General features: G+C 42.3%; 1 protein-coding gene across 1 annotated transcript in view; it reads left to right on the forward strand.

Moving 5' to 3' along the window:
- LOC124795407 (serine palmitoyltransferase 1) overlaps nucleotides 1-27,446 on the forward strand; it is a 110,304-nt gene that overhangs the window by 17,025 nt on the left and 65,833 nt on the right. The window contains exons 2-3 of the mRNA XM_047259428.1: nucleotides 14,802-14,909; nucleotides 15,001-15,099. Coding sequence (XP_047115384.1) covers nucleotides 14,802-14,909; nucleotides 15,001-15,099 — 207 coding nt within the window. The remainder of the gene's footprint in view (nucleotides 1-14,801; nucleotides 14,910-15,000; nucleotides 15,100-27,446) is intronic.

Below are 27,446 nucleotides of genomic sequence, written 5' to 3' on the forward strand. Positions count from 1 at the left end.
ACCAGTAGACAAGGTACGCTACCCTCGAAGGGCAGGCTGTCCATGGCTGGCTGCATCATCGCTACAAAGGGACAGGAGGACCGAAGTAGTGTCGGGCTCATGGCTAGAGGGAGCAGCAAGTGAGGTCGGGTGCAGTGATGAGTGCTGTAGGAAGATTGGTGAACACCCTGTCACCAGCACTTGCACAGAGGCACCCTCGAGAGAAGAGACGACCATAACACAAGTTTCAGTCATCAGTCAAGATGCTCAGTAAAACTGTGAAGCTTTTGTTGACTGCAAAAAGCTTCTTAGACACACAAAAGAAATCTGCATACCAGTGATGGTGGTTGAAAAGAATTTTGGATATCTAAGTGTCACGAGCAGCCCCAACTCACCCCTAAATACGAATGCACGGAGGCATCTGAATCAGTCCAGGAAGGACAGCTTAGTGTCATTGGTGAAGAATCATGCTCCACTATCACCACAGACAGTGCAGGGAGGAAGCTACTACCAAATTGGCAATAGGCTGTGGTCTAACCGAGGAACAATGTTGGCGATTGACAGTCATTCTACTTACAGTTTTCATATTCTTTGAAATCCAGTGTGGAGAAAGACAGACCAAGTGGCCCATGGTAAAACACTGTATCAGCTCTGGGGATCAACCACCAATTATCTGTGTGAGCCACTGTAACAAATGCTAATAATGGAAGCAGGTGACAAACTACCTCTGGGGCATCTAGTACAAATCCCGGCTGCAGCAGTGGCATTCCTCTTGGGTATGTTCCTGAACTCAACAAATGGGAATCAGTGGATCTCTGGATCTGATGTGACCCTCAGGGAAATACTGAAGACACTGCATGATCACTAGTTAGCAGTATTTGCTCTTGCTCCGGTATCAATTCCAGCTGCTTCTTGCAGCTAATCCGTCAGTAGCAACACTGGACTCACATTCAGAAGGACTATGGTTCAATCCCGCATCCTGCCATCCTGATTTAGGTTTTCCGTGATTTCCCTAAATCGCTCCAGGCAAATGCCGGGATGGTTCCTCTGAAAGGGCACAGCCGACTTCCTTCCCCGTCCTTCCCTAATCTGATGAGGCCGATGACCTCACTGTCTGGTCTCCTTCCCCAAACAACCCAACCCAACCCCATCTGTAGCATTCATCAGCAGCCACCTTCAGCACTGCCCTGATCTCCAACCGAATGTCAATCCAGCGAGGTACAGGACTCCACTCTGCACGTACACTGGCTGGATCACAGTCTAGGACATCAACCAGACATCGATTGTACACCGATTTGGACTATAGTGAGAACTATCATTCAATCAGAATGGCTCTTATTTTCTGTTCCACATCAGAGCATGAACTGTTTATGTGTGTGTTTTTTCATTGTAAACTGTGGAACAACTTTATTATGTGCTGTCCCTGCCATCTTGTAAAGACCAAGACATAAAAGTGGTTATGAGAAATGATCTTACATGTGCTACTTTTGTTTCATGGACATGTCTCTAAAGCATCATTGTGATCCACATGGCTCCTCACATACTAGAACTTCACTGCTGTAATTTTCCCAGCTACTGGGTCTGCAATTGCAAGTCTCAGCCAGGGCATTGCTTGCTTGACTCAGCACTAATTGGTGATAATGCCCCCATGTGCCACAGACAGGACAGCACAGCTTCTCCACCTCACGCAACACCACCTGTGCACCACTGAACTTCTTCGATGGCACCTCACCTGTGCCGATGCACAAACTCTTTACCCCTGCTCAGAACTCAGCACAGTTGTCACCATTTCCTCTAGAGCTCGAAAATGTTCAGATTTGTGTCCTGTATTCATTGCAGGAGTGAACCATCTTCTCCACATCTCTGCACTTCCCAGTGCTTCTCTCCTGGCTGTCTCTGCCTCCTCTGCCTGCAGCTGCTCCACCTCTGTCACTACCATCTCCAGTGCCTTATCCTCAGACTTCAGTCTACCCCTTGCTCTCACTCACCTTTGGACTCCAATACCCTCTCCTGCTCTAATGCTTCCTCGGCCTCCACTGCCTTCTCTGGTTCTGACACATTCTTTGGTTCAACTGTCCTCTCTGACCTTGCTGTCTCTCTAGGCTCTGCCAATTCTCCTCAGCCTGGAAGCCTCCTCTGAACTAGCTCCTATGCCATCAAACCCACTGGCTTCACTGCCTAGGGCCCCATCAGTTTCACCCCCACAACTCCAATGCCTCCACCTGCAACAACATTGGCTCCTATGCTGCCTGCTCCAGTGCCACTGCCGCCCTCGCCACTGGTCAATGCACCCATCCCAGCTTCAGAAAGGCCAGCTCTAGCACCACTGACCTGTCCACCACTGGCCCACACACCTCATGCCATCGGCTCGCACGCCACCAGCCTACCCGACCTCCACCCTGCTTCAGACCTGCATCGCTTTCTGTGCCCACGGTTCCCACCCACTCCTTCGACCCCCTTTCTTTGTCTAATGGTGACGTCGTTGCTCTTTTCTTTTCTGACTCTGTGAGCCCAGGCGTGTCACCTCCTGACATGTTGCCCTTTGTTCTGCCTTTCTTTCTGCTTGCTGCAGATAATTCCCCCTTGGCCCTGGTCCCCTGGTACCCTCCTGGGCCTCTTTCTTCTGTGTGTGGGTCATGCCCATCTCGTTGCAGTTTCCTGACAATGACTTTGCCTATCTCGTGTTTTCTAGGTCTACTTCGTGCCTTGTCTGCCCCTCTGTTCTGCTGCCCTTCAACAGCCATGCCCATTACTACCATGGTGCTTCTCCTGAATGATGCAAGCAAGCGCACATAGCAATCTTTGTTCTGTGTATGTGTTGGAATAGCTTTGTCAGTCTGGAGCTCTGATCTGTCACAGTCTTTGACTGCTTGTGATCCCTGTAAGAAGTCCCATCTGAGAATATCATTATGACGACTGCATTCTGTTAAAATGACAAATTCAAAGGCTAAATTCTGTCATTGATGGTTATTCTTGGCAGTACTTGTTCCATCGTCTAGATGTACTTTCCATTTGTGACATTCTGCACAATCACTTTTGTATCACAAAACATAGTTTCCTTTAGCTGACGACTACAAGCAATTAATGTTACCGAAAAAGGAAGTCTGACTCAGCTAGTGTCCGCACAAGTAGCCCATCAATGATGATGTCCTGGCATCTTGTGCCTGTTATCCATGGAGTAATTTCATATGTGGTGGCTTCACCACCATAGGTTGTCACCTCGCTTAGTTTCCATGACTTTGGTAGCCAGGTAAGTGTCTGGTACATCTGTACAGCAACAGGGAATGGCTAGGGCATGTTGGTGTACGACTACATCCAAATGCAGTGATTAGCTTCGCCCACATGTCGACTATAAGTGGCTGCAGTCAACTGGTGCTATTAGGACTGTTGTGATGGTTTATGTCTTGCATCATAGTAGTCAGACATGCATTTTCTCTCTCTGCAGTAGTGCACAACATGTCCAGGGCACTTACAACAAAAAAATACCTGCATTTTGTTCTTTATCCTCCAAATGTCTGTTTGTCTGCTGGCTGTTTTACTTGGCAGGGGAGTTGATTACCCCAGGGGGATCACAACTCTTTTGTGAGTATGTGCTTGCTACAATGGGGCACCATCCTTTGCAGCATTAATGTGCTGCAAGTGTACACTTCCACCATTCCTGTCCTCCTCTCCCTTTCCATCAGATGGTGTTTCTAGTGCAGACACAGCTGGACATGGTATGTGATTTAGGACCTTGGTTCTCCTTTGCACTCCCACTGCTGTCTACATCTTGACATTAATCAATACAAGGTCCCCATTGTGGGTTTGATCTGCCATCACTTTTCCAAATTTTTCAGAAGTGTAGATCAAGCAGGGAAGGTCGCCCAGTGTGGTGTATGTTACTTCTTTGTGCCTTCCCATCTTAGCACCCTTCCTTTCTAATAGGATAGCACACAATATGCCCAGAACCAACACGGTAGCCATCCCTTTGTATGTGTGTGTGTGTGTGTGGGGGGGGGGGGGGGGGGGGTTCGTCTCAAGTACTTGCCTGGAAGTAGCTCCCTGACCATTCAGGGATCACACTGTTGGTGCCTGAGCTGGAAACTTCCTACCTATGCCAAGGAGTACCTGCCCATCATGACAGGTACCAGGACTCCAAGCAATGGATTACTCACCAGAGGCTGGGTGGCACCCATTGGAGAGCCCCCGTTCAGAGTGGGTGGCACCATGGCAGATGCCTTACAGATGAAACTTTCTCATGCTGGTGATAATATGGCCCCGTCTGTCTCTTCAGATACAACCCCAAACTATTTCCTTCTCTGGTTATGTCATGGGAGGAATGTAGGATTAAGCAACAAGCAGAGAAATACTCCCCCCAATACCTGGTTTGTACAGGAACAGATGAGGATTCTTTTTTGGCCAAAGAACCTTAATTTATTCTTTGTAGAGAAAAAAGAGCACATGTTTGGAGAATTTGCACCCATCTCTAAGACATAGAGTGGATTAATTCTGATTGAAACAGCATCCTGTACCCAGTCATAGGTGTTGGTCACTTGCCACAAGTCGGATGACATTCCGGTGACTATTGCTCACCATAATAGTCTAAATCTGTTTCAGGGCATCATTTTCAGTCATGAGCTGCTCTTTCAGTCTGATGATGAGCTGCATGCCAACTTGGAGCGACATGGTGTACACTTTGTCCATCATATCAATAGGGGGCAAAGGACAGTAAGCTTGCTACTGGGGCCTTCATCATGGCCTCTGAGGCAGTTCGTTGCCTGAAAAGGTCGAGGTGATGGTATACTGATGTGACGTGAAATTTCCTGCCTCCCGCCCCCTCTCCTCCGGATGCGGTGCTTCAAACACATGAAATTCGGACACATCTTCGTGTTGCAATGCCAGCCCAATCTGTAAGGATTGTGGATGACTGTTGCACACAAATGTTGCTTGTGCCCCTCCCCCCATCTGTGTCAACTGTGGAGACCAACATTCTCCCTCCTCATCAGACTGCGCTATCTTTCAGAGAGAGAAAAAAATACGGGAATATAAGACTCAGGACAGACTAACATACCATGAGGCCAAAAAAACACTACAAGTGTCTACTTCCTGCAGCATGACAATGCTGTATGCTACAGCTATGACGTCACCCTCTGGCAACAGTACTCTTGCCCATTATGCCTCGTACTACAGGCCTAAGTGTTACTCGACCATGCCTGCCCCCTTGCTGGTTGGGGGCTCTCCTGCTCCTTCCCACACACACACTGTAGGAGCAATGGCTCCCCACCCGCCAGGGGCATCAATCCCGATTCCCCAGCCAGAGATGCATCGCCCTTCTTTGGCTTCTTACACCAGGAAGGAGTCCCTTGGGATACTCCCCTCCAATATTTCTGCTGTTCTACAACTAGATACCAGCCAATGGCTGAGGGAGCCACAGGCTGCTGGTTATATGACTTTGCAACCTTCCTCAGTCCATGAAACTAATTCAGAGGAGCCCCCCATGCCATCAGATTCTGCATGTTCTGCTTCTGTGGTTGAAGCAGAGATCCTGGTGGCTCCTGAGATGTCAGATTGCAACGGACAATGTGTCTCGGAACCTATTTGTGTTGATACCATAACCTCTCAACCAGTGGCAGCAAGTGACACTGGGCCTACCATCTTGGTCCCTCCACGACCTCACAATGTACCGACAGCATGATTCTCCAGTGGAATTGTAGCAGTTTTTTCCACTACCTGACTAAATGAAATTTCTTAAGCACCTCCCTACTGCATTTCCCATCAGGACATTTTCCAGCAATGTGGATCCCTGACCTCAACAGATACCAGGGCTATTTTGAGAATAGTGCTGACTGTGATAGGGTGTTGGGTGGAGCTGGTACATATGTTGTGGATAATGAACTCGTGCCTCCTGATACAACTTTGGAGGCTAAGGCTGTTCGGGTAACGGCATCTTAGGATTCTACCATCTGTAATGTTTATCTTCCTCCTGATGGTGAAGTGTCTCTTACTCGGCCATGGATCTTTCCATTTGCAGGCCTGGTCTTCTCCCATCTGACCACTAGAGTGTCCACGATGACCTGTGTCATAGTGACCACTTCCCTATCTCCCTCTCCTCCCTCAGCATCACCCCCCTTGGCACCCACTCAGGATGGCTCTCAACAATGCCAACTGTGATGATTTCACCTCCAGTGTAGTCCTTAGCTCCCTGCTACATGGAGGTATTGATGTGGCTGTCCAGAGTACAACAGCAGCCATCCTATCAGCAGCCAACTTAGCAATCATTTATTCTTCAAGATCATCCCATCAGAAAACAGTACCTTGATGAACCTCTGAAATCACCAAGGCTATTAGAGATAACAGGTGTGCTCTGCAATGCCATAAGCAGCTTGATTGGTGATGCATCTCATTGCCTTTAAATAGCTCCAAGCCTGGATATGTCACCTAATAAAATGACAGAACCAAGACTACAGGGAACGGCATGTTTCAACCATTGGACCACAGATCCTTCCTCCACAGGATTGGTTGATGATCAGATGCCTCTACGGATACCAGTCCTCTGCAGGTGCATGTGGTATTTCCTTGAACAGTGCTGTCTTCACAGACCTAAATGCTGTCACTGAACAGTTTGCTCTGCACTGTGCTCCAGCCTCTGTGTTTGAGAACTATCAACCTTCCTTTTATGACCTCAAACAGCAGTTGGAGCGAATGCACTTATCCTTCACTACATACCACCTGGAGCCATGTAATGCTCCATTCAGTGAGTGGGAATTCTTCAGTTCCTTAGTCATTTGCCCTGATACAGCCCCAGGGCTAGACTGTAGCCAAAGCCAAATGCTAAAACACCTATCGCTGGATTGTGAGTGTCATCTCCTTATTATCTTCAACCATATATGAAGTGAGAGTGAGTTCCTATCGCAGTGGCAAGAAAGCATCATCATCCCAGTGCTGAAACCATGTAAGCACCACCTAGAGCTGGACAGGCATCACCCAATTTGCCTCACCAATGTTCTTTACACTCGAACACATGGTGAACTGGTGGTTGTGTAGGCTGCTTGAGTCTCGGGACCTGTGGCACCAGTCCAAGGTGGTTTTCGCTAAGGCCGTTCTAGTGCTGATAACTTTGTTTGCCATGAGTTTGACCAAATGTCAACACATTATTGTTGTCTTCTTCGACCTGCAAATGCACGTGATATCACATCCTTGATACCTTACATGAGTGGGGTCTGCAGGGTGTGCTTTCAATTCTTGTCCAGAACTTCTTGTCTCACTGTACTTTCTAGATACAAGTTGGTGCTTACCACAGTACCCACCATATCCCATATATAAGAAAACAGTGTCCCGTAGGGCTCTGTGTTGAGTAACACCCCCCCCCCCCCCCCCTCTCTCTCTCTCTCTCTCTCTCTCTCTCTCTCTCTCTCTCTCTCTCTCTCTCTCTCTGTAGTGGCCATCAGATGTGGCAGCAGCTGTGGAGTCCTCAGTATAACCCTCTTTGTATGCCGATTATTTTTGCTTTTACTGTTGCTCCTTTGGTGTGGTTGTTGATTGAACGCTGACTGCAGGGCACCATTCAAAAGGCAGTCATGGGCCCTCACCCATTGCTTTCAGTTGCCAAGACTTGGGTTATGCACTTCTGTAGATGTTGTACTGTTCGTCCACAACCAGAACTTTACCTCAACCACAAATTACTCGATATGGGGGAGCCTTACCACTTTTTGGGACTGGTCTTCAATGCCCAGTTGATGTGTCTTTCCCATCTTAAGCAAAAGTGCTGGCTACCCCGTAATACACTTCACTGCCTCAGTAACACCAGCTGGGGTGCAGACCACTTTACCCTTCTGTGGCTTTACAAAACTCTGATACTGTCCCATCTCGATTATGGGAGTCTGGCATAAGATTCGGTATCGACCTCAGCATCATGGCCATTGGACCCAGTACACCACTGTGGGGTCCAACTTGCAACAGGAGCTTTTAGAAATAGCCCTGTGAACAGCCTATTTGAGGAGGCTGGGGTCACTCCATTACAGATCAGGTGGCAACAAGAGCTACTCAGTTATGCTACGCACCTTCGCAATTTCCCTGAGCATCTGAGCTAACATGTCCTTTTTCCTAGTAGGGAGATTCACCTCCCACCATGGGGACCCAAAATTGGGGTCACAATTGCAGTTCAAATACAGCGCCTATGCTCTGAACTCCAACTTCCTCAGTGCCAGGTACATCCCCATGATGTGTACCCTGACCTCAGATTTGTCTTGATTTATCCTTTGGATGGAAAAATTCAGTTGACCTCATGGTTTTTTTGCCGCCTGTTGGTCGCTGTTCTCAGTGTGTTTCCAGGTTCAGAAGCAATGTACACTGACAGCTCAACAGTCGATGGATGGAACCGGCTTTACATACGTACACGCAAGGTGGAGTGAACTATATGATCCCTGCTGAGTGGATGCAGTGTCTTCACTGCAGAATTGGTGGCCATCAAACAGACCCTTAGCCATGCTCGTTCGTACAGATGGAAGATGTTTCTAATGTACTGGGATTCCCTGAGCAGCCTTCAGCCTATAGATGAGTACTACCATTATCACCCATTAGTCGCAAACATCCAGAATCTTCTTTCTGATCATCTGGATGGCCCGTCATCTTTGTTTGGACCCCTGATCGTATTGGGATCTCAGGGAATGAACATGCCATAGCCCAGGGCCCTCCAACAGCATTCTGGGCAGAGACTCGCTCATCTTACTCCCTCTCACTCCTCTCCTGCTTCTCCCTTTTTTTTTATCTCTGTCTTATTGTATCTTTGTTGCCATCAGGCTTCCCAGGATTTGTGTTTTGTATCCTCCCTTTGAGGATTATTCCTTGTTTGATAGATACAGGATGATGGGACTACTGACATCGCAGTTTGTTCCCTTTAACTCCAAAAAACCAACCAACCAGAGGAATTGGTTGTACCTATCTTGATTGGATGCTATTGGCAGTGGTGGTGTATGTCAGAGATGGCCAAGTTAAATCTTCAAAGGACATTGCACTGGTAGTGAGGATTGGTACCAAAGACTGATAAACCTCCTGTTGTTCTCTGTTACCTCCTGTTGTATAGGGTTAATGTTCATGGTTGCTACCTCTTATGTACTCGGCTAGACAGTTCTGGCTCCCGTAAAATGCCATGTGTCTTCTCTTACAAGCTGGTATGTGAGAGAAGTGAGGTATTGGTGATGTGCCGTGCCGCAATTGCCAGAGGGACTACACTTGGGAGTCAAACATAGCTCTTTCATCTGACTCTTTTTCTGTTGCATTTCCTTGATGCACTGTCACTACATGATGAATTCTTCTGTTGTGATGTCCTTTCCAGAAGAACTTCATACATGTCCCCTGTGACTCCCTTCACAAAGTGTGAGGTTTCGTTGGCTTCTGTCATATTCAGATTTACTATGGTCCAAAGGGCCACACTACTCTGTCTGTATGACTGTGTTGGTTCACCATGTTATTGGGTTCTGTTTTTCAATTGTTCATCTACTAAGAGGACTTGCTGGTGACTGTCACCAGATGTTTTCTTCAGTTTGGCCTGGAATTTTTTTATTTTTATTTTTCACATCTAGTTCTATAGGACCAAATTGAGGAGCAAATCTCTTAGGTCATGGAACATGTCAGTACATGAAATTACAACTTAAAAGTAATGGCAGATAAAATAAAATATTTATGAATCCAAAAAAAGACACGCCATAAGTTTATGTAAACGCAATCAACAATATAACACAGGAATCAGCTTAATTTTTCAGGGAACTCCTCGACAAGATAGAAGGAGTGACCCATGGGGAAACACTTCAGCACGAATTGCTGCTAAGATCTTTGAATTATTGTGGTAGCTTATTCAAAATGGATGCAGCAGTATACTGCACACCTTTTCTGCACAAGACTCAAGGAAGTGTGATCCAAATGCAGATTGAAGTTCTGCCTAGTATTAATTGCCTGAAATCTGCTAATTCTTGGGAATAAGCTGATATTGTTAACAAGAAATGACAGTAAATAATATATATATTGAGAGGCCAAAGCTAGAATATCCAGACTTATGAACAGGGGTAAACAAGAGGTTCGCAAACTTATACCACTTATTGCCCAAACTGCCCATTTCTGAGCTAAAAATATCATTTGAGACTGGGAAGACTTACCCCAAAATATAATACCATATGTCATAAGCAAATGAAAATAAGCAAAGTAGACTACTTTTCATGTCGAACTATCACTTACTTCAGATACTGTTTGAATAGTAAAAATGGCAGCATTAAGTCTTTCAACGAAATCCTGAATGTGGGCTTTCCACAACAGTTTACTATCTATCTGAACACATAGATATTTGAACTGTTCAGTTTCACTAATCATATGCCCATTCTGTGAAATTAAAATGTCGGGTTTTGTTGAATTGCATGTTGTTGTTGTTGTGGTCTTCAGTCCTGAGACTGGTTTGATACAGCTCTCCATGCTACTCTATCCTGTGCAAGCTTTTTCATCTCCCAGTACCTACTGCAACCTACATCCTTCTGAATCTGCTTAGTGTATTCATCTCTTGGTCTCCCTCTACGATTTTTACCCTCCACGCTGCCCTCCAATACTAAGTTGGTGATCCCTTGATGCCTCAGAACATGTCCTACCAACCGATCCCTTCTTCTGGTCAAGTTGTGCCACAAACTTCTCTTCTCCCCAATCCTATTCAATACTTCCTCATTAGTTATGTGATCTACCCATCTAATCTTCAGCATTCTTCTGTAGCACCACATTTCGAAAGCTTCTATTCTCTTCTTGTCCAAACTATTTATCGTCCTTGTTTCACTTCCGTACATGGCTACACTCCATACAAATACTTTCAGAAATGACTTCCTGACACTTAAATCTATACTCGATGTTAACAAATATCTCTTATTCAGAAACGCTTTCCTTGCCATTGCCAGTCTACATTTTATATCCTCTCTACTTCGACCATCATCAGTTATTTTGCTCCCCAAATAGCAAAACTCCTTTACTACTTTAAGCGTCTCATTTCCTAATCTAATTCCCTCAGCATCACCCGACTTAATTTGACTACATTCCATTATCCTCGTTTTGCTTTTGTTGATGTTCATCTTATACCCTCTTTTCAAGACACTGTCCATTCCGTTTAACTGCTCTTCCAAGTCCTTTGCTGTCTCTGACAGAATTACAATGTCATCGGCGAACCTCAAAGTTTTTATTTCTTCTCCATGGGTTTTAATACCTACTCCGTATTTTTCTTTTGTTTCCTTTATTGCTTGCTCAATATACAGATTGAATAACATCGGGGATAGGCTACAACCCTGTCTCACTCCCTTCCCAACCACTGCTTCCCTTTCATGCCCCTCAACTCATATAACTGCCATCTGGTTTCTGTACAAATTGTAAATAGCCTTTCGCTCCCTGTATTTTACCCCTGCCACCTTTAGAATTTGAAAGAGAGTATTTCAGTCAACATTGTCAAAAGCTTTCTCTAAGTCTACAAATGCTAGAAACGTAGGTTTGCCTTTCCTTAATCTTTCTTCTAATATAAGCTGTATTGCCTCACGTGTTCCAGTGTTTCTACGGAATCCAAACTGATCTTCCCCGAGGTTGGCTTCTACTAGTTTTCCCATTCGTCTGTAAAGAATTCGTGTTAGTATTTTGCAGCTGTGACTTATTAAACTGATAGTTCGGTAATTTTCACATCTGTCAACACCTGCTTTCTTTGGGATTGGAATTATTATATTCTTCTTGAAGTCTGAGGGTATTTCACCTGTTTCATACATCTTGCTCACCAGATGGTAGAGTTTTGTTAGGACTGGCTCTCCCAAGGCCGTCAGTAGTTCCAATGGAATGTTGTCTACTCTGGGGGCCTTGTTTCGACTCAGGTCTTTCAGTGCTCTGTCAAACCCTTCACGCAGTATCATATCTCCCATTTCATCTTCATCTACATCCTCTTCCATTTCCATAATATTGTCCTCAAGTACATCGCCCTTGTATAGACCCTCTATATACTCCTTCCACCTTTCTGCTTTCCCTTCTTTGCTTAGAACTGGGTTTCCATCTGAGCTCTTGATATTCATGCAAGTGGTTCTCCTTTCTCCAAAGGTATCTTTAATTTTCCTGTAGGCAGTATCTATCTTACCCCTAGTGAGATAAGCCTCTACATCCTTACATTTGTTATCTAGCCATGCCTGCTTAGCCATTTTGCACTTCCTATCGATATCATTTTTGAGACGTTTGTATTCCTTTATTGCATTTTTATATTTTCTCCTTTCATCAATTAAATTCAATATTTCTTCTGTTACCCAAGGATTTCTACTAGCCCTCATCTTTTTACCTACTTGATCCTCTGCTGCCTTCGCTACTTCATCCCTCAAAGCTACCCATTCTTCTTCTACTGTATTTCTTTCCCCCATTCCTGTCAATTGTTCCCTTATGCTCTCCCTGAAACTCTGTACAACCTCTGATTCTTTCAGTTTATCCAGGTCCCATCTCCTTAAATTCCCACCTTTTTGCAGTTTCTTCAGGTTTAATCTACAGGTCATAACCAATAGATTGTGGTCAGAGTCCACATCTGCCCCTGGAAATGTCTTACAATTTAAAACCTGGTTCCTAAATCTCTGTCTTACCATTATATAATCTATCTGATACCTTTTAGTATCTCCAGGGTTCTTCCATGTATACAGCCTTCTTTCATGATTCTTAAACCAAGTGTTAGCTATGATTATGTTGTGCTCTGTGCAAAATTCTACCAGGCGGCTTCCTCTTTCATTTCTTAGCCCCAATCCATATTCACCTCCTATGTTTCCTTCTCTCCCTTTTCCTACTCTCGAATTCCAATCACCCATGACTATTAAATTTTCGTCTCCCTTCACTACCTGAATAATTTCTTTTATCTCATCATACATTTCATCAATTTCTTCGTCATCTGCAGAGCTAGTTGGCATATAAACTTGTACTACTGTAGTAGGTGTGGGCTTCGTATCTATCTTGGCCACAATAATGCGTTCACTATGCTGTTTGTAGTAGCTTACCCACATTCCTATTCATTATTAAACCTACTCCTGCTTTACCTCTATTTGACTTTGTGTTTATAACCCTGTATTCACCTGACCAGAAGTCTTGTTCCTGCTGCCACCAAACTTCACTAATTCCCACTATATCTAACTTTAACCTATCCATTTCCCTTTTTAAATTTTCTAACTTACCTGTCCGATTAAGGGATCTGACATTCCACGCTCCGATCCGTAGAACGCCAGTTTTCTTTCTCCTGATAACGACATCCTCTTGAGTAGTCCCCGCCCGGAGATCCGAATGGGGGACTATTTTACCTCCGGAATATTTTACCCAAGAGGACGCCATCATCATTTAATCATACAGTAAAGCTGCATGCCCTCGGGAAAAATTACGGCTGTAGTTTCCCCTTGCTTTCAGCCGTTTGCAGTACCAGCACAGCAAGGCCGTTTTGGTTATTGTTACAAGGCCAGATCAGTCAATCATCCAAACTGTTGCCCTTGCAACTACTGAAAAGGCTGCTGCCCCTCTTCAGGAACCAGTACCAGCACAGCAAGGCCGTTTTGGTTATTGTTACAAGGCCAGATCAGTCAATCATCCAGACTGTTGCCCTTGCAACTACTGAAAAGGCTGCTGCCCCTCTTCAGGAACCACACGTTTGTCTGGCCTCTCAACACCCCTCCGTTGTGGTTGCACCTACGGTACGGCTATCTGTATCGCTGAGGCACGCAAGCCTCCCCACCAACGGCAAGGTCCATGGTTCATGGGGGGGGGGGATTGCATGTTATTGCATGTTAGAAACTGCAAAAATTTCATCTAGCTATTAAGCTTCTCCTCATTTTTCTCAAACCACTGTTGAACTGAGCTTCCCAAGTAAAAGTACACATTTGCAATGCACAACATTTCATCCCACCTGTTGTATATGGTGACTCAGCTGAATGCTTTCATCAATTTTGCTGTCTTGAACAGCATTTCTGCCTGTTTGAAGCCACAGTGATGTAGATGGTTTGATGTAGTGGTACCCAGTGCCCCCACCTAATGATGTCATGTTGAAACCACATACCAATATTAAGTCCAAAGCTGAAGGCAAGGTTGTCAGTGAAGTAAGACACTTAGCACTGAAAGCACATTTATTACTGACTCCAACGTGCAGCCAGAAGAAAACTGATCTCATGTGCAGAGCTTATAGCTATTTATACAAGTATTGAATATTCCATAATGCTGGTATTTATACAAACCTCAAATACTCCTGATCATACAAATATCATAAATATAAGATATTTCAAGAACATTCCAGAAATGATGAATACTAAATAACAAATAATTGCTGATGGATGGATTTGAACTGGTGACCTGCAGCACACCAGCCAGCATGGCTAACTACTATGGTACACTGCACACACTAGAGCTCACGGCAATATATCTGATTATAAAGGAGAACCGTCAGGAACATACAACAGGTCAAGATATGCATCGGATGAAAGAGAAACTTGCCAAAAATAAATACATGAGGCTGTTTTAGTAACTATTATTGAATTGTTGCACTCTGTTGGTGCTTATGCAGGCTCCAAATAATAAAGTAATAAACTTCCAAATATTCTCTAGTCATAGTATTTCTGTCTCCATGAATTGAGGGATTGATCACAAGAAATATTTTAGTTTAATGGTATTATTCATTTAGCCTATTTAATTATAGCTTTTAATGATAGTTATGTCTGTCTTTTGGCATAATATGTTTTCTTATTATGCCATTTATTTCTGTTTTTAGACTCCCAAATTATGCGGACAAATAGTTGGATGGTATCAGTGGAAGTAACGTTATTTCCTTGCATTCACAGGTACCAGCATATCATCTTGTTCTGGAAATATTCTTGGGATTATGGGTCCTATGGCTTATATTCCATAAAAGCTACAATCCTAATGATTTGGTGAAGTTGTCCAAAAAGGTATAGTATGGCTTTGCTATTGATTTTACTGAATGTTTTTGCTGGAGAAAGATGGAAAATTTTAAAATTTTTGTGTCTAATATATATACAGGAGAAAGAACAACTTATAAAAGAATGGCAACCAGAAGAACTTGTTTCGGATGTACCAGAAAATCACAGAACATTGAATCCATACATTCTGAGTGGGAAGGTAATTTCTTTCTAATAATTATCAGTTATTGAAACTATTTACATATGTCTTTAACTTACACCATATTTACTTAATTAAGAACTATATGTCTTTAGGGTATTTCTTCAATTCACATGCCACTATGGCCTTCAGTTTGGAAGGTTGGCACATTACTTTACCATGGCATTTCTATCACTGAATATACTCAGGTGTTATTAAAAAAAAAGAAAGAAAAAAGAAAGAAAAAGAAAAAAAGAAAGAAGAAGAAGAAGAAGAAGAAGAAGAAGAAGAAGAAGAAGGCATTCTTGTTAATCTGAGAGCATATTTTTCCTTCATTAGAACTTCACATATGTGTTTCCTGTTTCCATTGTACTTGGGTAGCACGGTGGGAGAGGAGATAAATAGCAATAGCAATAGTAGTAGTAGTAACATCAGCAGATTATTCAACTGAAGATCACTGTTAGAGTGATGTTGGACATTTTGTGGTAGTACAATTTAATAAGAAAAAGACATAAATCATATATACAGGTGTTTACATACAGGTCTAGTTTGGCAAGGATGGGACAGCTGGTTAGCTATGACCTACCAGTTGGAACCATCCCTGCACATATGTCTCAGTTTTGTAAAATCGTGTCGTTAAAATTTTAAGAATAATTACTCACGTTATGGCTGAGATTTGTCTTGTACTGTCTGCTGTTGGACCCCTTTTTTTACATACATGTCATGCTGTAGTGTTACCTAAACTGTGAACCCATTCTATAAGTTTTCTTTGCACATCCTACTTTTGTTTAGGTATTCCAGGACTTCTGAAAATAACAAGAAATCTGGGTGAACAAGTGTCTTTTAAGTACTTTGTGAAGCACCCTCAGCTAAGTTACTGGGCCTGTATTAAAGCTTAAAATTTTTGTTACCCTTAAATGGCACAAAATGCATATATTACACCTATAGATTTATTTATTCCTATTCAAGAATTCATCTACAGTATAGATAGATTGCCAAGGAGACATGATTTCAATTTATTTTCAAAACTTACTGCTGACTGTCAGACATTTTATTTCATGTGGTAATTTATCGAAAAATTTTACAGCAGCATATCTTACCCCCTTTCTGTGCCAAAGATAGGGTAAGTAGAGGATAGTGTAAGTCTTTCTTTTGTCTGGTGTTATAATCATGAGTGTCACTGTTGTTTTTAAACTGGTCCAGGTTATTGAGACCAAGCGAGGTGGTGCAGTGGTTAGCATACTGGACTAGCATTCAGGAGGATGACGGTTCAAACCCGTCTCTGGCCATCCTGATTTAGTCTTTCCGTGCATAAGGCAGATGCCGGGATGGTTCCTCTGAAAGGGCACAGCCGATTTCCTCCCCATCCTTCCCTAATCCGAGCTTGTGCTCCATCTCTAATGGCCTCGTTGTCGATGGGACGTTAAACACCAGTCTCCTCCATGTTGTTGAGAACAAATTTCGCTACTGAGTAAATGTACTGTGAGGCTGTTGTAAGAATTCCTGACCTTTTAAACAGTTGCCTTCAAGACGTGTGACTATTATTCTAACCACTTTCTTTTGAGCAGTGAATACTTTTTGCCTAAGTGTTGAGTTACCCCAAAATATTATTCCGCATGACATCAGAGAGTGAAAGTATGCAAAGTATGTTAGCTTGCTAATTTCTATATAATCAAAATTAGCAATTTTTCTGATCGCAAAAGTTGCTGAACCAAGTCCCTTTAGGAGATCCAAAATATGAACTTTCCAATTAAGATTATCACTTATATGCACCTCCAAAAACTTAGTATGCTCTACCATGGCTACTGATTTCTGTTGATGTGCTATATTTATTGAAGGAACTGTACTCCTTGCAGTAGAAAATTGGATTTACTGTGTTTTATCAAAGTTCAGAGCAAGTTCATTTGCAGGAAACCAATCAATAACTTTTCCAAAGACATTTTTTGTATCATTTTCTATTGGAGTTTCTTTTATTGGATTAATAATGATGCTTGTATCACCAGCAAACAGTGTCAGTTTAACTTCTTATTTAAGATAAGAAGGGGGTCATTCACATACATCAAGAACAGAAGGGGGCCCATAATCGAACCCTATGAAACACCTAATGTAATTTCACCCCAGTTAGATGAGGTGGGAAATTTCCTTAAATCACTTAAACTGTATAAAGAAACTTTTTGCTTCCTGTTCTGTGGGTATGACTTACATCACTCATATGCTGTTCCATTTATACCATAGAATTGTAATTTCTGTAACATAATGTCATGGTTCACACAATCAAATGCTCTGGATAAGTCACAGAAAATTCCTATTGGTGACATTTTACTATTTAAAGAACCTATTACGTGGGCAGTGAAATTGTATATTGCTGTCCCAGTATAACAGCATTTTTAAAATCCCAACTGTGATTTACTAAGTATCCCATTACTGCTGAGATAGCTAACCACTCTTGAGTACAATACTTCCTCAACAATTTTTGAAAATGCTGCGAGCAATGCTGTTGTTGTTGTTGTTGTTGTTGTTGTAGTCTTCAGTGCTGAGACTGGTTTGATGCAGCTCTCCATGCTACTCTATCCTGTGCAAGCTTCTTCATCTCCTAGTACCTACTGCAACCTACATCCTTCTGAATCTGCTTAGTGTATTCATCTCTTGGTCTCCCTCTACGATTTTTACCCTCCACGCTGCCCTCCAATACTAAGTTGGTGATCGCTCGATGTCCTTCCAACCGATCCATTCTTCTAGTCAAGTTGTGCCACAAGCTCCTCTTCTCCCCAATTCTATTCAATACCTCCTCATTAGTTATGTGATCTACCCATCTAATCTTCAGCATTCTTCTGTAGCACCACATTTCGAAAGCTTCTATTCTCTTCTTGTCCAAACTATTTATCGTCCATGTTTCACTTCCATACATGGCTACACTCCATACAAATACTTTCAGAAATGACTTCCTGATATTTAAATCTATACTCGATGTTAACAAATTTTTCTTCTTCAGAAACCCTTTCCTTCCCATTGCAAGTCTACATTTTATATCCTCTCTACTTCGACCATCATCAGTTATTTTGCTCCCCAAATAGCAAAACTCCTTTACTACTTTAAGTGTCTCATTTCCTAATCTAATTCCCTCAGCATCACCCGACTTAATTCGACTACATTCCATTATCCTCGTTTTGCTTTTGTTGATGTTCATCTTATACCCTCTTTTCAAGACACTGTCCATTCCGTTTAACTGCTCTTCCAAGTCCTTTGCTGTCTCTGACAGAATTACAATGTCATCGGCGAACCTCAAAGTTTTTATTTCTTCTCCATGGGTTTTAATACCTACTCCGTATTTTTCTTTTGTTTCCTTTATTGCTTGCTCAATATACAGATTGAATAACATCGGGGATAGGCTACAACCCTGTCTCACTCCCTTCCCAACCACTGCTTCCCTTTCATGCCCCTCAACTCATATAACTGCCATCTGGTTTCTGTACAAATTGTAAATAACCTTTCGCTCCCTGTATTTTACCCCTGCCACCTTCAGAATTTGAAAGAGAGTATTCCAATCAACATTGTCAAAAGCTTTCTCTAAGTCTACAAATGCTAGAAACGTAGGTTTGTCTTTCCTTAATCTTTCTTCTAAGATAAGTCGTAGGGTCAGTATTGCCTCACGTGTTCCAACATTTCTACGGAATCCAAATTGATCTTCCCCGAGGTTGGCTTCTATCAGTTTTTCCATTCGTCTGTAAAGAATTCGCGTAAGTATTTTGCAGCTGTGACTTATTAAACTGATAGTTCGGTAATTTTCACATCTGTCAACACCTGCTTTCTTTGGGATTGGAATTATTATATTCTTCTTGAAGTCTGAGGGTATTTCACCTGTCTCATACATCTTGCTCACCAGATGGTAGAGTTTTGTCAGGACAGGCTCTCCCAAGGCTGTCAGTAGTTCTAATGGAATGTTGTCTACTCTGGGGGCCTTGTTTCGACTCAGGTCTTTCAGTGCTCTGTCAAACCCTTCACGCAGTATCATATCTCCCATTTCATCTTCATCTACATCCTCTTCCATTTCCATAATATTGTCCTCAAGTACATCGCCCTTGTATAGACCCTCTATATACTCCTTCCACCTTTCTGCTTTCCCTTCTTTGCTTAGAACTGGGTTTCCATCTGAGCTCTTGATATTCATGCAAGTGGTTCTCCTTTCTCCAAAGGTCTCTTTAATTTTCCTGTAGGCAGTATCTATCTTACCCCTAGTGAGATAAGCCTCTACATCCTTACATTTGTTATCTAGCCGTGCCTGCTTAGCCATTTTGCACTTCCAGTCGATATCATTTTTGAGACGTTTGTATTCCTTTACTGCATTTTTATATTTTCTCCTTTCATCAATTAAATTCTATATTTCTTCTGTTACCCAAGGATTTCTATTAGCCCTCGTCTTTTTACCTACTTGATCCTCTGCTGCCTTGACTACTTCATCCCTCAGAGCTACCCATTCTTCTTCTACTGTATTTCTTTCCCCCATTCCTGTCAATTGTTTCCTTATGCTCTCCCTGAAACTCTGTACAATCCCTGGTTCTTTCTGTTTATCCAGGTCCCATCTTCTTAAATTCCCACCTTTTTGTAGTTTCTTCAGTTTTAATCTACAGTTCATAACCAGTAGATTGTGGTCAGAGTCCACATCTGCCCCTGGAAATGTCTTACAATTTAAAACCTGGTTCCTAAATCTCTGTCTTACCAGTATATAATCTGTCTGATACCTTTTAGTATCTCCAGGGTTCTTCCATGTATACAACCTTCTTTCATGATTCTTGAACCAAGTGTTAGCTATGATTAATTTATGCTCTGCACAAGATTCTACCAGGCGGCTTCCTCTTTCATTTCTCTCCCCCAATCCATATTCACCTCCTATGTTTCCTTCTCTCCTTTTTCCTGCTCTCGAATTCCAGTCACCCATGACTATTAAATTTTCGTCTCCCTTCACTACCTGAATAATTTCTTTTATCTCATCGTACATTTCATCAATTTCTTCATCATCTGCAGAGCTAGTTGGCTTATAAACTTGTACTACTGTATTAGGTGTGGGCGTCGTGTCTATATTGGCCACAATAATGCGTTTACTATGCTGTTTGTAGTAGCTTACCCGTACTCCTGTTTTTTTATTCATTATTATACCTACTCCTGCATTACCCCTATTTGATTTTGTATTTATAACCCTGTATTCACCTGACCAAAAGTCTTGTTCCTTCTGCCACCAAACTTCACTAATTCCCACTATATCTAACTTTAACCTATCCATTTTCCTTTTTAGATTTTCTAACCTACCTGCCCGATTAAGGGATCTAACATTCCACGCTCCGATCCGTAGAACACCAGTTTTCTTTCTCCTGATAACGACGTCCTCTTGAGTAGTCCCCGCCCGGAGATCCGAATGGGGGACTACTTTACCTCCGGAATATTTTACCCAAGAGGACGCCATCATCATTTAATCATACAGTAAAGCTGCATGCCCTTGGGAAAAATTACGGCTGTAGTTTCCCTTTACTTTCAGCCGTTCGCAGTACCAGAACAGCAAGGCTATTTTGGTTAGTGTTACAAGGCCAGATCAGTCAATCATCCAGACTGTTGTCCCTGCAACTACTGAAAAGGCTGCTGCCCCTCTTCAGGAACCACACGTTTGTCTGGCCTCTCAACAGATACTCCTCTACTGTGGTTGCACCTACGGTACAGCTATCTGTATCGTTGAGGCACGCAAGCCTCCCCACCAACGACAAGGTCCATGGTTCATGGGGTGGTGGGGGGGGGGGGGGGGGGAGACTGCTACTGGCTGGTAATTGTTGACATCTGTGGTGTCCCCTTTTTTATGGATAGGCTTGACAATGACATATTTTAACCTGTCTGGGAAAATACCTTAAGTTATTGATGCATTACAGATGTGACTCAGAACATCAGCTGTAACTGCTCCACATTGTTTTAATATCTTGTTGGAGATGTCACCTATTCCAACAGAACATTTATTTTTCAAAGATTTAATGGTTTTCCTTATTTCACAAGAGATTGTTGGATGAAAACTAATCTGACTAGGATTTCTCAAAACTGATTCTTCCTTGTACTGCTTGGCTTTTTCTTTTGAACTATTCTCACCAATTTTTTCACCTACATGTAAGAAATGGTTGTTAAATACATTAGCTACTTGTGTATTGTTGGTCAAAATGGTCTCATTCTCTTTAATAGTAATACTACCTACTCCAGTGGTTACTTTTCCTGTCTATCTTCTAACGACATTCCATACTGATTTGATTTTATTGCCCAAGTTGTTAATTTCATTTCTAATATACATATTCTTTGATTTTCTGACAACTTTCCTCAGTATGTTACAATAATTTTTATAGTATGAAATTACTTTCAGATCTTTACTAATTCTTGCTGCCTCATACAATTTTCTTTTCCTTTCTGAAGACAGTTTAATACCTGTAGTGATCCAAGGTTACTTTGACAACTGTTTGGTGTTACACATAGTAATTTTTTTGGGGCAACAATGTTCTAAAAGGGATATAAATTTATCAAGAAATATGGTGCATTAATCATTGGAATTTGGCTCATTATATACATCTCCCTAATTAACATTTCTTAAACTTTCTCTGAAGTGCTCTATAGATACCGGGTTTACAAGCCTTACACTTTTACTTAATGTTTTCTGAACTGCACACCCTGCATTTTGTAAGTTAATTAGTTACCCATCATGGACTGATAATCCATTTATCACGGGGAAAGCATGTGTTAGTTTTACATCCTTGTGCTGCACAAATACATTCTCTATGAGAGTACTACTGCCTTGAGCTATACATACAGGGAAATTGATCACTGATTGTATGTTACATGTCATTAATAACACTTCTAGTTCACTTTTCCTATCAGAACTGCATAGAAAGTTTACATTCAAATCACCACAGATTAATAACTTCTTCTTTTTGTCTGACAGACAGCATAATAGGGAGTCAAACGTTTTGATGAGTAGCTCCAAGTCTCCTAATGGGGATCGGTACATTGTTGCTAATATCAACACTACATTATCTAGCTGTAGTTCACATGCACAAACTTCAAAGTGTTGATCAACACAAAATTTGCTTCCTTCTACAGTTTTGTACTTATACCTGACACTTTCCATCCCCACAGTTATATGGTGTTCAGACTCGGGACCTTTGCCTTTCGCGGGCAAGTGCTCTACCATCTGAGCTACCGAAGCACGACTCACGCCCGGTCCTCACAGCTTTACTTCTGCCAGTATCTCGTCTCCTACCTTCCAAACTTTACAGAAGCTCTCTGCGAACCATGCAGAACTAGCACTCCTGAAAGAAAGGATACTGCGGAGACATGGCTTAGCCACAGCCTGGGGGATGTTTCCAGAATGAGATTTTCACTCTGCAGCGGAGTGTGCGCTGATGTGAAACTTCCTGGCATTTACTGGAAGAACACTTATGTGAGATTTTGCCAGTGTCTGGAGCATCCTGTTCAGCTCAGTGTTAACATGCCTTACAGCAGTGTTCACCCAGGGCTGATCATGGCGCTGAATGACCCCCACAAACCCCACATTTGTGTTCTCAGTTTCTGCTCTTATTTTATCCAGGTCACTCCTAATACTGTATCTCGGATTCATAGCCAGGCTTTTACTGCTCCCCCAGCTATAATTACCTGTTCTTCCTTCTCAAAGTCCCTGCATAGCTGACCTATGTTTTCTGTCATCAGGCTAAGGCTAGCACTTGGTTTCACATAACTTGTGACCTGGTACCCTTCACCTAATTTCTCCTGAAGCTACTGGCCTACAGCACTCCCAAGACAGCAATCTAGAAGCAGAATTCTTCTTTTCCTATTCTGATTTGATCCTGACCTGTCTTTTTTTTTCTCTCTCTCTTTAAGCTAATATTCTGCTTCAACCTACATTGAGCCACAACTGGGTGTGGTTTTCATAAGTCACTGCAGGCAAATGACCAGATGCTCCTTTAAGTGGGCCGCATTCTAAAGCTCTCCATGTGAGCCTCTTCTCTGATGGTCTTAGCATCAAAAGACATTAACTTTAACTCTTTTTTTCTTGTTAGGAGACTTGTAATTATCTTGTATTTGACAGTCTAGTATGTAGATGTAGAGTCATATGCAGTCCAGAAGGTGCAGCATCACTCACGTCGGTTTTTAATTGTCCTGAAGCCAAAATGCGCATAAAAAGCATCAATCACTTCAGTTTTTAATTGTCCTGAGGCCAAAAACTGCATAAAAAGCATCAATCAAAATCAGATCGGATTATTAATTTCCTTGTAACTGGCACAAAACAAGTTCAGTATGCTGTCCACCATTTTCTGCAACAAGTTGAAATCGAGAAATAGCATGTTCCACAACTGATCGAAGTGTTTCTGGGGTCATGTCAGAATGGGTTGTGCAATGCGTGCCTTCAGTGCAGCTAAGTTTACAATCGGAACACTGAACACAACATCTTTCAGATAGCCCCACAGCCAGAAGTCATACAGCTTGAGATCAGCTGATCAGGACGGCCAGGTTGTAGGGAAATGGTGGCTGATATTCTAGCATTTCTGAAGTGGCACTTCAGCAGCTGCTTAAGTGGATTTGCAATGTGCAGAGGTGTGCCATCTTGCATAAAAATGATCCCATCCATGCTGTTGGAGAGATGGAATGACGTGGTTGTGCAAAAGACACTCATTGCGCTTACCAGTGACGGTACAGGTAACAGGACCAGAAGCACTTGTCCCTGGAATCACCTGTCTCTTCAAAAAAATATGCCCCTATGATAAATGATGCCGTAAACCCGCACCACACAGTGACCTTTACAGGATGAAGTGGTGCTGGTTGATTTGCGTGTGGATTGTTGCCCATATTCGACAATTCTGTGTATTGACATATCATGTCAGATGGAAGTTGGCTTCGTAAGTCCACAAAATCTTCCACAGCCAATCGTTGTCCACTTTCATGTGAGCAAGAAATTCTAAAGGAAAGGTCTCTCTTGCTGGCAGGTCAACAGGAAGCAACTCGTGCACTTGAGTAATTTTGAATGGATAACAAAGAAGGACGTTTTGTAGGATTTTATGCACCGTGCTCACAGGTATGTCCAGTGTTCGGGCAATTCTCCTTGCACTACACATTTGCACACCACCACTCATCTCCTCCTGCATTGCTGTGGCCACTGCTTCCACTGACATTGAATCAGTTTGTTTCCTCCCTCTCCCTGGTTGCACACCAAAGAACCCATTTTCATTTTCTCCAGATTCACGGCAGTCATTGGACCAACGCCTTTTTTCAAACCCTTCAGTGTCTGGAACTTCTGCAGAGCGACATATGCACAGTAATCATTCTTGTTATACAGCTTTACAAGCAGATTGTGATTCTACATTGAGACAGTCACGGCAAACGTCACAGACATGAAAGGAGGAAAAAGCCGTGTGCCTGGAGTGTTTATACCAACTTCAATAGGTTGTGCACATGACAGATTTTTTCATTTCTGTATTCTGACACACACAGCGCCATCTATCGATCAATTTTCACACTATTTTTTTTCTTCTGCCAACATCATTCTTACCAGTGGTATTATTTCTATAGTGTTTTCAAAGTTTAACTTTAATTATAAAAAAGTGTATTTGAAAAAAAAAAAGAAAACATTATATTGTTGATTATTTTTCGACATAACTGCCGTATCTTTCAAAGCATGTGTTGAGCCGTGGCACAAGTTTCTTTATTCCCTTCTCAAAGAACTCCCCTGCCACCTACTTCCCCATATCAGAACCTCTTTCTGCGCATGCTCATTGGTTGAAAAGTTATTGTGTGTGCCATCTGGGAAGAGAGTGGATGACAGTCTGCTGGCGCCAAGTCAGGGCAGTGTTGGAAGGGCGGGGGGATTCAAAACATTCCAACCAAATGAGTCCAAGTTCACCTTGGTGATTAAGGCTGTGTGAGGATGAGCATTGTTGGGCAACAAGCACACTTCTCTCATCAGCATCCCCCTCATTTTGTTTTGAATGCTCCATTTGATTTTTTTTTAGGGTCTCGCAATATTGCTGTGAATTGGTGTTCATCTCTTCCCCGACGAGAACAATGCCTTTTCAGTCCCAGAACAACGCGACCATGATTTTTTACCCAACATTGTGGTTTTGAATTTTCTGGCAGATGGGAAATTAGTGTGAGCCACTTTCTGTTTCAGGTGTGTAGTGGGCCACCCATGTTTCATCTCCTGTCACAATAAAGTTCAGAAAATCCTCATCTTCTAATTCAAGTCATTCAAGAAACTCATGGGCGCTATTAACACAATTTTTCTTGTGCTGCTCTGTCATCTGTTTTGGAAACCATCTTGCATACAGTTCCTGGTATCCCAGTGTTTCTGTGAGTGTCTCGTAAAAGAGAGTTAATGAACAGTTCCCTCATTTTTTTTTTTCACCAACTCATCAGTCAGAATAGAAGATCTTCCACTCCTATGTTCATCATGAACGTTTGTTTTGCCACCACTAAACTTCATACACCAGTTAAAATGGCTGTTTTGTTCATAACGTCTTTGCCATAAACCATTTTGATTCGCGAAGAAATTTTGGTAGATGTTATTTCTTCTGCAAGTAGGAAGCGGATCACAGAACATGGCTTGCACTTGGCGGTACTGCTTACAGACATACTTCGTGCAGCTGGACACAACAACGTTAGCTTATATGCTATTGTATGCCAGAAATGCTTGCTGTGGTCAGGGGATCTCTCTCCTCTCTCTACCACTCATTGTTGGGATAAGGGGGGAAAAAGAAAGCCTCTTTTGGTCACAGTACACTACTTTCTGAATATGCCTCATAGATTACATGTTTGATTGAGTGAAGAACTCTGATTTCCATACTTACCACCAAGTGAGTCAGTTTACAACAGTCAATATTGTCCAAACGATTCAACTTGTTCATTATTTATTAAAACAATAATGAGAGTTTCAGAGTACACACATATTCATGTAAATGAGTAAGCATAGATTACCGCTTATGTGGTATTGAAGGTAACATTGCCATGCAAGCTGTTACTTCATTGCTGTGTGGAAGTACCAGGATAACAAGTAGGTAGGTTGCTATCAGTTAAAATCTTCTTGTTCCATGAAGTTTTGGGCAAACTACCAGATGTCTGCAACTCACTGCCGAAGTATTTCAGCACAGAGTCTTCTGGTCATCTTCAGGTGAATACCGGCAAAAATACACTGAGCTCCCATATTTAAGACTGTGCTGGCACATGCTTGGTGTACCCAGTTGGTTCAGCACATATGCTACTTGAGCACTTTAGTTTCTGCTGCTTCACATAGTGCATGGTGAAAGCTCGGCTCATCAGTATCAAATTGACTATCTTCACATAGTAAAATCACAGAACAACATTGTTGCAACATGCATAATATTTTCCCCATGACTGGATTCCATCCTGATTGAATTCCACTGTTTCATTGATGAGGGAACTCCGAAAGTTTGACAAGTGAGCCACAATTTTTGTTTCATTGCATTTCATCAGATGACCTGTAGAAATACTCTGTTCTAAGATAATGGACTTATTGACTTGGAGGAGGTGAGTACGCCACTGATATTCAATGATGCAGTCTTGAACGGGTGCATCTTTTGCTCTATGTGGGATTTGTCACATTTGTATGGAATCCTTTAAACACCTGCTTTGCTTAACTCTAAGTCAACTTTGATAGATGTCTGTAGTGCTGAGATTTTGGAAGGGTGAGTAAAGTTCACTTTAGCCGTAGGTCGTCTTAACCTCCTAATGTACCTACTCCTGCCACAAAACTTTCAAAATCTTACCTATTTTGTCCTACTTAATTTTACACTTTTTTTGAAAAATATATTGCTTTGGCAATTCATTCCTGTGTTTATCTTGAAAATATAAGTCAATATTGTGGGTGGAAGTGGATAAAAAGCATTACCTCGTGATAACTCAGTTCATCAAAAATCTCCGCAAATAGTCATTATAACACAGTATTTCCTACAAAGATGAAAATTTTTGATTTGAATATACTAATAAGATGTTAGATAAGTTGTACATATGAGAATCACATATTAAAATGGTATTAGAAACCCATTAGTGTATGATAGATTCTGAAACACGGTATGACGCACAGGGGGACCTGGCACTGGGGAGCAATAGTATCGTGTTTTTCTCAGGTCGTGGTTTCCACATGCATCCTGCTTCTTGGAGCAAACAATACACACTTTTGTCAGATTGCTCTTTGTCTCCTCTGTTGGCTCGATTTCTTCTGGGAAATGTCTTTCTGTCAACCAAAGAGGGTGGGACCTTCATCCTTGCAGCCTGGCTTAGGAGAAATTACACTCCCTTTATACTTCATAACTATTTTTTCTGAGAATTTCATGATAAATTCC

The sequence above is a fragment of the Schistocerca piceifrons genome, chromosome 4 (genome assembly GCF_021461385.2).
Source record: "Schistocerca piceifrons isolate TAMUIC-IGC-003096 chromosome 4, iqSchPice1.1, whole genome shotgun sequence".
In the NCBI taxonomy this organism is placed as follows: domain Eukaryota; kingdom Metazoa; phylum Arthropoda; class Insecta; order Orthoptera; family Acrididae; genus Schistocerca; species Schistocerca piceifrons.